Source organism: Monodon monoceros, unplaced genomic scaffold (genome assembly GCF_005190385.1).
Source record: "Monodon monoceros isolate NGI ecotype Baffin Bay Population unplaced genomic scaffold, NGI_Narwhal_1 Super_Scaffold_8, whole genome shotgun sequence".
Lineage (NCBI taxonomy): Eukaryota > Metazoa > Chordata > Mammalia > Artiodactyla > Monodontidae > Monodon > Monodon monoceros.
Genome location: NW_021703785.1, coordinates 71,253,584 through 71,266,547, shown reverse-complemented (window position 1 = coordinate 71,266,547; position 12,964 = coordinate 71,253,584). Strand labels below are relative to the sequence as shown.

At 41.9% G+C, this 12,964-nt stretch overlaps 1 protein-coding gene across 5 annotated transcripts; it reads right to left on the bottom strand.

Annotated features, from left to right (window-relative positions):
* Window positions 1-775: 775 nt before the first annotated feature.
* RNF6 (ring finger protein 6) lies at window positions 776-12,251 on the bottom strand. 5 transcript variants are annotated; one of them, XM_029210468.1, is made up of 6 exons: window positions 11,833-12,250; window positions 11,320-11,381; window positions 9,523-9,733; window positions 8,533-8,628; window positions 4,955-5,073; window positions 776-1,696 (listed from the first exon to the last, which is right to left on the bottom strand). In XM_029210468.1, exons 3-6 carry the CDS (start codon window positions 9,713-9,715, stop codon window positions 1,628-1,630), a joined length of 477 nt encoding a protein of 158 aa, XP_029066301.1. In that variant the 5' UTR covers window positions 9,716-9,733; window positions 11,320-11,381; window positions 11,833-12,250; the 3' UTR covers window positions 776-1,627. The 5 variants fall into 5 exon arrangements, with proteins under 5 accessions (XP_029066301.1, XP_029066299.1, XP_029066297.1 ...); XM_029210467.1 differs by lacking the exon at window positions 776-1,696 and adding an exon at window positions 4,026-4,326 and having other exon boundaries at window positions 11,833-12,251; XM_029210466.1 differs by lacking the exon at window positions 776-1,696 and having other exon boundaries at window positions 3,322-5,073; window positions 11,699-12,249.
* Window positions 12,252-12,964: the final 713 nt, after the last annotated feature.

The window sequence follows — 12,964 nt, the reverse complement described above, 5'->3', positions numbered from 1 at the left end:
TTTTCATTCTTGGGAAAGAAAAGGTGTATTTGCACATGGAAACAAACACATGATATAACAAAGTTACAAAATTAGACAAGTATCTTTGGGAAGGAGTTAGGCTGAAAACTTCCCAAAGCATTTCAGCTTCTCCAGGATGCAGGGTAGTGGAAAGAGCACAGGCTTTGGAGGCAAATGGTCCTGTGATTGACTCTCTAACTCTGCCTCCTACCATGTTAAGTGGCAATAATATTTCAAGGAGAGCATGGGAGATTTAAACTAGGAATTCATGTTAAAGACTGAAAGAAACACAACCTAAGAGTGAAAGATAATCAAGTCATAACAATGCTAGTGGAAATTATAAAACTCTGGGATACAAGAAAGAGAGGGTAAAAGGATGTAATATGTAGGAAGGCAGCTAGGAAGCTGACAGTTCAGAAACAGAATTTCACAAGACAGCCACACTATATAGAACAAGCTCTAAGGACATGTCATGGAAGATAGTCAAATAAAGAATTTTTTTTTATAAATTTATTTTATTTTTGGCTGCGTTGGGTCTCCGTTACCGCATGCGGGCTTTCTCTAGCTGTGGAGAGCGGGGGCTACTCTTCGTTGCGGTGCGTGGGCTTCTCATTGCAGTGGCTTCTCTTGCTGCAGAGCACGGGCTCTAGGCGTGTGGGCTTCAGTACTTGTGGCACATGGGCTCAGTGGTTGTGGCTCACGGACTCTAGAGCGCAGGCTCAGTAGTTGTGGCGCACGGGCTTAGTTGCTCCGTGGCATGTGCGATCTTCCCGGACCAGGGCTCTGCAATGGCAGGCAGATTCTTAACCACTGCGCCGCAGGCAGATTCTTAACCACTGCGCCACCAGGGAAGCCCCCAAATGAAGAATTTAAATGATCTGTTCCTTTCTTTATTGGAAGCACAAAGGGTACAATCCTTGCTGAGTAGATGCTATAAATAGATAATGAGCCTTTGTGTTTGTCATCAGCCTTGTTTACTGGGAGATGAATGAAAATATTAAAGAAAACACTTCTTTGTTCCCAACTAGGGTACCAATCTACCAAATTCATTAGGCTTTCCTGCTGCTTTCAGGGACTTTTCCATACAGTGCACAATCCAATTCTATTTCCAGTGCCTACTCGGGAATCCCTTCACGTGCTGGTCCTCCCATGTCTTGCGAACGCCTGAGGATCAACATGCTTTTTTCTCTTCTTTATCCTTACTTTGTTCATTTCCCCTTTTGTTCTCCTCTTGATTTTCCGAACTGCTCAAACCAGGAGAGGTAGAACTTCCTGAGGAAGGTTCCATATGAGCAGTAACTGCTGGATTTAGTCTCTTGTCATATTGGGGACAAATGGTGCCACGAAAGTGAGTATGATATAGATACATGAACATGGCTCCATTTCAGGTCAATGTCTACACTGGCCGAGCCTGTAACTTGTCCGCCCTCCTCCACTCAGAGATTCTCCACCTGTGAACACATGACTCTCCCACCTCCTCACAGTGATCTAGAAACCAAATAATGTCTTTTTTTTTCAACATTTTTATGCCCTTTTCTTTCTTTCCAGTTTCACTTCCATCAACCTCGGTTAGATAACAAATGATGATGATGATAATCGATAGTAAAAATTGATCATAGTGTTTCCTTTACTGGCTTCTTGCTTCCCATCTCTCTCCACTCCACCACGTTCTGCACACTGCACCGTACCAATCTTCCTGAAACATGAAAAGTGATCTTACCCTTCGCCAATGCGATTTATCAAGAGCCATCTAGACTCTGTAAAGCAAAAATCCCGTAAGTCTGGTATCTAAAGCCTTCAAATCAAACTCCCCAGTCCTATGTCCCATATGGGACCTACATAAACCGTTTACTCCAAACAAAGTCACTACCTTTACTACAACCTCTCACTCCACGGGCTAAATGCACCCCCTAACAAGTCCTGTGCATGCATCTTACTGAACGAACTACATATAGTCACTAATTGGAAACAAAAACTAAATCTTGAGATATACCTAAATTTCACAGAATCGGCCTCGAGGTATTTGTTCTTGTGATTTTGTCCAAGTGGTATCACCATAGCAAACTATGTCATTTATTCATGAACAAACATCAAAGTCAGAACAATAACTCATTGTACTGCTCGATTTCCAATTTTCTAAGAGCAAGTATGTCTTTCCCATGAAGACAGGCACTTTGTCCTCTACTGAATCCTCTACACCTGTAACACTGCCTGGCATCGAGTTAGTGCGAAATAACTACTTCTTTCAGTGAATAAACCACGGTGGACCAATAGAGAAGAACAGTTGACACATTTTAATATTTATTGGTGGAAACAGATCTTCAATGCATACCTTGTGTTTTAAAGTCTACATTCTCTTAACTTTTTTTGCTGTTGTTGTTATTGTTTCATTTGGAGTTTTTTGATCTCCAATTGAACTTAACATATTATCTATGCATTTGATTCTTTATAGACCCTTGTTTTTAGATTTTAAACTAAATTTGAAAACCATGCATATTGTATATCTTACTTAATGTAATCCAAAAAATTGTTTGCACTTTCAAAAAGGTCACAAAAAGGTAGAACTCAAGTTCAATAACCTCTATGTTCTAAAATTTCCACATTCCATTTCTGAAAAAAGAAATACTTGTTCAGTGTTATATATTGCTTGCTGTCTAATAAGTCAGATTGTCAGAGACGCTTCATAAATTATGTCTATTTTTAAATATCTTAATCTACTTCCTCCCAGAGATGATCCTGTAAGTATTAAACATTGTGCCATATTCAGTAATAGCCCAACAGTTTAAAATAAGAACCAAACTGGTAGTTTTTAGACTGAATACTTCAACCTTAAAATTATATACCTATATATACACATGTGATATGCTGCATATTAAATTTAACATTTCAAGTAACTTTAATGCATTTAGCAAACATTCAGCCAAATATTCTTTCATGAAAAGATACTGTCCTTAGAATAAAAAGTTAAAGAAAGGCTTATTTAGACACCCATGTCTGGACACGGTACGAAGCCTGAAAGTCCAAGCAAAATCTTCTGGACTTCTCAGAAAAAGAATATTGATTTGTAACCTACTGAGTTGTGCAGATACAAAAGTGCTTAGCATGAGAAAATTACCAAAATAAAAACATTTTAAAAGTTATTTGGTTCTAGCAATATTAGCTATTCTGTACTTTAGGATAATTTAATATTTGCATTTTAAATTTTCTATAAATCTTCTCTTTTTAACAAGTTAAAAAAGCACACAAAGAAATAGTTCAAACTATAATCATGTTATTTTTCATCCTGCTTGGCTCATCACGAATAATTCAGCAAAAGAATGCCTGAGTACTCAGCTCTACTAAGATGCAACATTTGACTGGATCCAGCATGTCACCCGTTGTTTGCTGTACTGGACCCTAAGACAGGCTGCCGACAGACAGGACACGTGCAATTCTCTGAGAGCCACCGGTCGATACAGTGGATGTGAAATTCATGCATGCAAGGTAACTGCCTGAGCTTGTTTCCAGTTACGTAGTCACTGATGCAAACGCTACAGATTTTCCCTCGTTCGCTATCGATACTGCTGTGCTCATAGTTCCGGGTGGAAAGATTGTCAATCTGCTCTTTGGTTAAACCACGCATGCGGTCATCATCCTCCCCTTCATTAAGCAAGAAGTGAGCGAGGCGAAGGATAGGTAGGGTGCCAGTTTCGACCAAGTTACTTGAATTTTGCGACTGCCTGCCACCTCTGTTTGGGGCACGAGGTGGGGTGTCAGGGCTGTCTTCTCGGGTCCACCTGCCTTGGGGGGACCCTCCCCTGTGCTGGCTGACGGCCTCACCGAGGAGGCTCACTTCTGAGCGTGTCTCTGGCCGATGCTGACCACTTCTCTGAGCCTCTGACTCAGATTCGGCCTCCATTAGAGAACTCAATTCTCCAAATCCAGTCATGATCTGCCTTAAAATTGATCGAAGAGCCACTGATGATGGTTCAGCGAGCTCATTCTCAGAAATCCTACGAAGAGGAACAGTTATGGTACTAACGTAGGTTCGCATACCTGAGCGCTCTAAACGAGAGATGGTGCGCCGAAAGCCCCCACTACTGCTTTCGATAGTGACTGTGTTTGCTGCCAGCCCCACCCTAGATCGAGTTCTATTTGCAATACTGTCCCAGTCTCTGCTTTCTCCAGGACGAATCCTTCTCACTTGAAGGTCCAGTGTGATTGTTGGATGTCGTCGCGCAGCAGTGGAGGACCTGCCGGACTCTTCTTCTTCTACTGTGATTCTTGACACAAGTCTTGAGTTAGAGAATGGAGTATATGCGGTACCTCTGCCTTCTCGGCCTTGCTCTAGAAAGACACGAGTTATACCTCTCCTCCTAACAGACCGCCTACTAGTTTGCTGAAAAGGTCTACTTTCCCTTTGTGAACTATGATAAACAGTGCCACTTTGCCTCTGAATTGGTGATCGGCTTCGGCTATTGAAAGCAGACCGTAATCTTATTGGCTCTAATCTTTGGTTTGTATTCCTCACTGTGACATTAGTTCTAGCCCCATTTTCCCAAACATGGGCTGCTCCAAATCGCTGCCCCTCCCTTTGCCTGAGTTCACTACCACCTGATGGATTAGCGCGTGCAGCACCAGTTCTAGGGGTGCCAACTGCCCCCCCAATTCCATTTCTTAATCTTCCCAGTGCTGACAAAGATCCTTCTACTGAACTCCGCCCCCTCGATCCAAGCCTAGTTCTCGGAACGTTGGCACTACTACCACTGACAGCCCCTGCAGCTTGGCTCCTTGTTCGCCTGGCCACAGGGCTACTTGATCTCTGTGGCCCATCTGTGGTGTGATCTTGGCTAACATCTGAAAGTGGAACGCCCACATAATCTTCGCCATCCATTTCAAATCCTCTATTCTCGTGATTTATGTGGATTTCCAGACAAAATTGGAACTCTCCACTGTGTGGGTTTGTTCGACTCACAGCTCTCCAAGTCTGGTTCCCATTCTGTCCACTTTGAGTTGCGTTTCCCGTGCGACGAAAGGTGTTGAGCCATTCCAGAAGAGACTCTTCATTTGAACTTTCTCGAGGGACCCCTGAGTCTGGAAAGCAAACCAAATCAACTTAACATCAATTCCTAAAATCTATCTTTAGATCTTTATTGAAAGCTTGTAAGATAAACTAAGTATTTATTAAATTAAAAATATAATTAAGAACATCTGTGCATTTTAATGAATGAAAAATGGCCAAAAAACTGAACTTTCTAAAAGAAAGGTGTATACTATAAGCATACTATAATACACACTGTATCAAAATTATAAAATTTTAAATACTATTTGTGCAAAGGTGTGAAGAAATCCTCACTCTTGCTTTCTATATGCCTGTTATTGGCAAAATATTAAGGCAAATGAAAAATATATCCAGTATCAAAACTGTACATTTAAATTGCTTTATTGGGACTTCCCTGGTGGCACAGTGGATAAGACTCCACGCTCCCAACGCAGGGGGCCTGGGTTTGATCCCTGGTCAGGGAACTAGATCCCACATGCATGCTGCAACTAAGAGTTCGCATGCCACAACTAAGGAGCCCACCTGCCACAACTAAGACCTGCTGCAACTAAATAAAAATTTTAAAAATTGCTTTATTCATATGGCAGTATCAATAAAATACAGTGGCAAAACTTATGTATAATTTATCTTGAATTTTTAGAATTCTTTGGTAAAGGTAACTCAATCTTTTTTGCAATTAGGTATTTTGGCAACCTTAAGAATTTTGTCCTATTTCTCAGAAACTGCCAAAAATGTATAAGTCAAGAAATATGGCTTCATGAGTAAAATGTTAGAACCACATCATATCTTCATGTGAGGATAGGAGACTTCAGGCATGTTACTTAAGTTCTCTGGCTAAATCCTTATCTGTAAACTTGATAATAATAGTATAGATGTCAAAGGATTATCATGAGGATAAAATAAGACACTGTATATAAAATGATTAGCATAATATCTGCACATAGGAAGCACTCAATAAATGTTAGCCATTATATATAATACAATAAAATACATTTTCTGTTCATTTAGAACATGAGCTGCATGAAGACAATGAATTTTGCCTTATTTTACTCACTGTTAAATCCCCAACCTCTACAACAGTATTTGGGACAAATCAGACTCTCAATTAATACTGTTGAATGAACTGATTTAGAAATAAATGTGCCCTGGGACTTCCCTGGTGGCGCACTGGTTAAGAATCCACCTGCTAATGCAGGGGACACGGGTTTGATCCCTGGTCCAGGAAGATCCTACATGCTGCGGAGCAGTTAAGCCTGTGCACCACAACTACTGAGCCTGCGCTCTAGAACCCGCGAGCCACAACTACTGAGCCCATGTTCCACAACTACTGAAGCCCGTGCGCCTAGAGCCCGTGCTCCACAACAAGAGAAGCCACCGCAATGAGAAGCCTGCACACCACAACGAAGAGCAGCCTCCGCTCACTGCAACCAGAGAAAGCCCACACACAGCAACGAAGACCCAACGCAGCCAAAAATAAAATTAAATTAGAAATATATACACATTTAAAAAAAAAAAAGAAAGAAAGAAATGTGCCCCTAATAAACTTCTTTGAGTATGATACTGCTACTGTGGGAAGCTTTAAGTTTTCCATTTTAACCAGTGGATTATATAAAGTACCAAACTCAGTGAAAAGCATTCTAATGCACATTAACTACACAGACTTTACCAAGTTCGCTCTTCTCAAAAACAGTTGTTAAATGAGCCTGCTTTGATTTTATTTCATTACTGCAATCTCTCACAAAAAAACTTTTTTAAATATTAAAGTTAAACCTGTTAATCGGCTGCTGGCATCAATAAAAACAGCAACCTCAGCCATATTCTAAAGGTATAAGCTATTTCACACGTGATGAGTACATTTTCCATTAAAACGTATTCAAAGGACCAGTATTACCAGCTATACCAATATAGTACAATTTGCATATCTAAACATAAAGAAGAAAAAGGGTTAACATCCACTTTCCATTTTAATTTGCAAAAAGATGTAAGTAAAGGGCAGGTAAACATTAAGTCATTCTAGATGCCACTTCTTTCTTTAATTACTAGAATATAGTGATGGCAGTGTGTGAAAGAGGTCACTCATGTCTCACAAAATCCGTCACCCCATTCTTCCACTGGAAATGCACTGCAGTGTCCTGTGAACACCCTGGCATCTGGGTGTGGCCACGGGACTAAGTTCTCATCAATGGAACGGGAGTAGAAGTGAGAGAGCTCATTTCCGGGCAGGGGCCTGGGCCTTCTCCTGGAACCTGGAACTGCCAGCTAGAACCTAGAAGTGGCTGTGACTTAGCTCGATCATGCAAACCATACCTGGAGCAGCAGTCAGTGCCCAGGGAACCTTTCTGCAACAGTGGAGATGTTCTGTACCTGTGCCGTCCAGTACAGAAGCCACTAGCCACAGGGGACTATTAAACACTTGAATGTGGCTAATGTGCCTGAGGAACTGAATTTTCAACTTTATTAAATTTAAATAGGCCCATGTGGCCGGTAGCTACCGCACTGGACAGCACAGTTGTAGAAGCACTGTGCTGGCTGCGTGGGTCCCAGAAGGCTTTATGGATTGACGTGTGTCTGCCCTGGACTGAGCACAGAACGGAAGTAAACTTCCATCTCATCAGCCAATGCGTTTGGGGTGTTTAATAGTCTTCACCCTAACCAATACCATGATCCTGAGGTAATATGTGAAACCACTACTAACGAACACCTCTGGAGAAGGAAGTAGAACTGGTAAGAGGGACCTTAAAGTTGGCTTTACTTTTAACTCTACACTTCTGTTTAGTTTGAATTTTGTTTTTTTACAAGTGATTTGTTTTTTTTGTTTTGTTTTGTTTTTTTGCGGTCCACAGGCCTCTCACCGCTGTGGCCTCTCCCGTCGCGGAGCACAGGCTCCGGACGCGCAGGCTCAGCGGCCATGGATCACGGGCCCAGCTGCTCCGCGGCATGTGGGATCTTCCCGGACCGGGGCACGAACCCGTGTCCCCTGCATCGGCAGGCGGACTCCAAACCACTGCGCCACCAGGGAAGCCCCGATTTGTTTTTTTATAAGAATTTCTTATATTATGACTTAGTGTCTGTTCAGTAAAATGACACAACACAAAACCAATAAAACAAAGCAACAAAAATAGGTTTTCCTGACTCAGTCTTTCTGTATTGTTCTGTATAAATTTTTAGAAGCTAAGTTTAGTTATATTACTTAAAAAAACAGTAGTGTGTAAAGTCTAAGATTAAAAAGAACTCTGCTGGTAATTAATTGTATACTATTTCATACACATGAGCTCCCTGAAGGCAATGGGTGTGTAAGACATCTTTATATGCAACCCCTGTCCTGTATTACCTAACTATACTGCTCAGCATATAATATGTAAATACCACCTGAATGATTATCACATTTAATCTGGAAAACACTAAAAACAAACATTGTACAAGGTCCTGTAAGTTCATTTCTGCAATTACTCCAATCAAACCTGTTCCTTATGGAAAGGAGTCTACAATACCTCTGGTGTTTGTCCCATTTCTCAAGTCAGGCTGAGATGCTAGCTGCTCCTTGACTCCATCTAAACGTTGTTGTAATTCTTCTGATGTTATTTCTCCTAAAACAATGGAAAAGTACCCACTAAAATTAAAATCTTTAAATTACTAAGTTTTATGAAAACTCATGAAGGGTAAGACTAATCTTTAGCAATCTGTAGAAGACATTCTATTGTCTTCATGTTCTATAAATTGAAGACAGCAAAAAACGTTTAATTCATGCAAATACACATCATTTTCGTTGTTTCATTTACTAATGTTTTATTAAAATAAGATTTAATTTGAATCATTAATGAAGTGCTCCTAGTTGATATACTTAGGAACCTACAAGCTATAATTCTGTGGATTTTCGTCAGAGTTAAAAAGAAATTAAGAAGGGAGTACTTGTAGAGAAAATTTCAAATCTTTATTTACTTGAATTCTACCTAGTTCATTATATGGGTAATGAATGCCCTTCATTATATGTGTATACAGAATGCAAATATGCAACACACAAATATATACAAGCATACAGTTTCAATTAGTTCATCTGTGAAATTAATTTGTAAAAAATTAATGGAGCACATTGAACTTTTTGGGAGTCATTAATTCAGCTAAATAAATAAATAAATGATAAGACCTCAAATGAGTTAGAATTAGGTTTTAAATGAATAATATTTTATTTGTACAAATATTACTTAAGAGACATAGGACTACACAAATATCTGACACTATCATGTACGTTAACCTGTTGGTTTGACACTTGTGTAACAGTGCTATATGTTCAATATTCTTACCTACTTATAAAATACAGAAGTAAGCCAGTGATTTTCTATGTTGTTATGTTACAATGCTCTTAAAGTCACAAAAACAGTACACTATATTTTGAGAGAGGAAAGATGGGGTAAAAACCCCTCCTTATTTTGAAACTTCTAATAATGCTTAAAAAGGTATTTCCTCTTTTACCCATCTCTTACCAGGGGTGCCTAAAAGATTATGGTCTCTCATTAGCCGGTAATCTTCGTCATTGAGATCATTAATAAACTGATAATAGGCTTCTTCTCTGTGGAGACGCTCTTGCTGCCACCTTCTCTCGTTTTCATGATGATTCTGGTCTTGAGATGAGGTTTCTTCACCACCACCATCTGATCTAGATCTAGACCAATTCATGCTGAGATTCCTGGCTTTCTGTTCAAACAGTATACACAAAATTCAAGGTATTAGCCGTGGACTACACATGGCTTCATATTTTAACTTAGTTTTTTCATTTTCATTTTAAAATTCTGTCCACTACTCAAATACATCATATGCCAAATCTTGCAGTGAAGAACTTACATATAAAATGAATAACAGCTCCTAGGTGATAGAACACAATTGGACCTACTTCTTTGCCTAAAGCCATCCTCTAAGTCAGATTGGATTTGGTTTCACCACACATTTCTCATAGCTGAAAATCAAAGTGATTATCTCATTTTCTACGTCTTTGACTCTCCTGTTGGCCCAAAAGCCCTCACTGATGTTCCAAATATCTGGATATTTCACATTACCATACAAATTTTAAGCTTGAATTATGCACGTTCTTTACTTCATAAGCAAAGGACTATTGGGTATCAAGAGGGTATCATTTACATTTATTTCCAGTAAGGGTATTCTTCCCCAAAAAAGTTCATAAACGTAATATTACCCCCCCTGCACTTTGCTGAGGTAAAAATAACTTAGCTGAACAGACCTGGAGTTGATTTCTCTTACAGCTAACAGGAAACAATACTCTGTGCACAGCTCTGGGGATTGTAAAAGCACGTAAGAGCTTTTGGGTTTCCCCATAGGAAACCTTGTTCCTAAGCCTGGAATGGTTAGTCCCGGAGGTCTCTGAGTGCCAGTGAAACTTCCTGACCTCGCTAGGCAAACACTGCTTTTGGATTATACTGAAGTGTCATTCCTGAGAAGTTTACTTTTAAACCATAAGGAAATCAAGGGAGGAAAGTAATTGTTTCATAAATATCTTAGAATTTCTTAAACACATCTATTTACTAAGTCGTTAAAGCTACAGTTCTCAACTGGGAATGCACATCAAACACCCTTGAGGAAATGTTTTAAAATACAGATGCCCAGAGCTCACCCCCAATCCTAGGTCAGAATTTTCCAGGGTAGGGCCCAGGTCTACCTTCGAGAGCTAATCTGGGTGTTCTGTGGCTGAAATAAACCATCCCTTGACAATTTCTGGTATGTCATTAAAGGGTATGTGTAATACAGCACATGACTTAATAAAGGCTGCAGGATCGAATGACTAGGTGACCAGGGAAGCAACTTCGGTAACTAGGACTCAGTGTTTAATAAGCAAACTACTTTAAAAACAGAGTGAAATTAGCCTACAAGTCTAAATTATTGTATGAGTTAGCAACTAACCACTCTCATGCACATTCTGACATTAAATTACAACTTCAAAGGATTTTTTCACAGTGATCCCTATGTCATTTTTTTAAGATCTAGTAGCACTATCCAGTCACATGCAAATTAACATTATCAAAAACTACAGATTTCTTTCCATTTTCAGAATAATTAGGACTAGACCATCATTAGCAAAGAGCATATTTGGTAGGTACAGCAGTAATAAGCTTTTTGTATTAAACAGTTTAAATATCTGAAACCTATCATAAAGTAAAGCTACTTTAATATTATTCAAAACTTTAAGAGCTTCTCCTTAAGTGGTAATTTTCTCGTACAATTAACCACAATTAAATCCACGTGAATACCTTACTTGCCTTTCAACATACTTTTAATATATGCAATGGTATCCATCCTTCCACTGTTTGTGCTTTTTTTGACAGCTGCCCATCTGAAGCGATAAAAGAGAGTCGAATTATTCAGTAAGTTGCCTCTTTGAAGGCTAGGAACGGCTAGTCGTCTCCCAACTCTACTGTAAAGTTAAGGCAAACTCTCCAGTAGACTCTGTTAGAAACTCACCTAGAAAATGAGATCCCCAAACAATTAGGTCATGGAAATCTCCCGCACGGCCCGTTTCTGCCACAACAGAAACTAGGCCTTTCTTTCCTCCACCATCACCCCTCTTGGGATGACAACTCCTCTCTCAAGGCCTTCCTTCCCACCCCGCTCCCACTCGGGTGTTGCCAGGCTTAGGGGCCTCCAGCTTACTTCTAAACCTTCACTCGCTCGCCACCCCTGCCCTCCGTCCCGATACTGGTTCTCTTCCTGGAAGTTGCGACAGAAGCTCGCGCCGGGGTACGGCCCCCAGTAAAATAAACAAACTGCACTCGTGCCCAACCAACCTCTCCCCAACCGGTCCTGGAGTAACGCTTCCCTTAGCGACCTAGATTCCCACAAGGAAGCCAGTGACAGCGGGGACTCGGAGCCAATCACCGGCCAGGGCAGGGCATCTAGACCGCACGTAGCCAATCAGGAGAGGCGGGGCCCAGGGAGGGCCTGCGGTCACCGCGTCTCCCGGAAGCCGCGGAGGGCCCGGAGCTTCCCCCGAGGTCACTACGCCGGGGACCTGGCTGTCTTCCCGCTAGCTGGAGAGAAGCGTGCGGCCCCGGAGGCTGTGACCGGCCGGCGGGCGGGGCTCGCATCCGCGCCTCCGGAGGCCGCTGCGCCCTCTGCTCGTCTGCTGAACAGAAGCCTGCTGCAGCGGGACGGTCCAGCCGGAGCGCAGGCTCTGGAGGAGGGACGGCAGGCCCCACCCGTCTCTTCCTGCGGCCGGGCCGCCCCCTGCGCAACAGGAGACGCTCAGCCGCCGCCGGGCACTAGCCTGTACGAGTGGAAACTGCGTCCGGTGGGATCCCGGATGCCGCGGGCCGCGTTCCGGCTTTCGGCGCTTGCGCCAGCGCTGATGTCACGTGGACGCCTCTCCAGCCGGGGTGCGGCGGCCCAAGGACGACTTGGGCTGGAGTGCAACCCAGCGGTCTGTTCTTGTCCCTTGACTGCCTGGGTACCACGTAGCTCACCACCCAGGCGCTTTCCCTTATTGCCAATCGGAAATTACAAACCCTAATCAATTCTCGAGTGCCTCTACTCGGGTTTCAGTGAAAAAAGTGAATTGCCGCTAGGAATGCACTTTGAACCCACAACCCCTCCCCACAGTCGTGTCTCTGGTTTTATTTCTGAGATGTGACGCTTACCAAACTCGCCTCACCACTAGTTACGCCCTTGACTGAGTCCCTGCCCAGCCTGGTATAGGCTCCCCGACTTCCCTACCCTCTAGAAGATTTAATCATTGCATCGTGCTCACCGTGCTGTGATTCTTCATTCGTTCGTTCGTTCATTCATTCATTTGTTCATTCATTCCTGCCTTAACTTTGGAGGAGCTAATCTATCCCGGCTCTCATGCTTAGCGCCTGGGTAACAAACTTTAGCATCCATGAGCTACCAGTGTAGTACGGGTAGAAGGGACAAGATTTTTAA

Bases quoted from the DNA above. Each gene is read 5' to 3' on its own strand.
- RNF6 (XM_029210465.1), bottom strand. From the start codon at position 9,715: ATGAATTGGTCTAGATCTAGATCAGATGGTGGTGGTGAAGAAACCTCA. The intron at 8,629-9,522 runs GTAAGAGATGGG...CCATTGTTTTAG, and splicing joins TAATCTTTTAGGCACCCCTG to GAGAAATAACATCAGAAGAA. The intron at 5,074-8,532 runs GTATTGTAGACT...TTTGCTTTCCAG, and splicing joins AAATGGGACAAACACCAGAG to ACTCAGGGGTCCCTCGAGAA.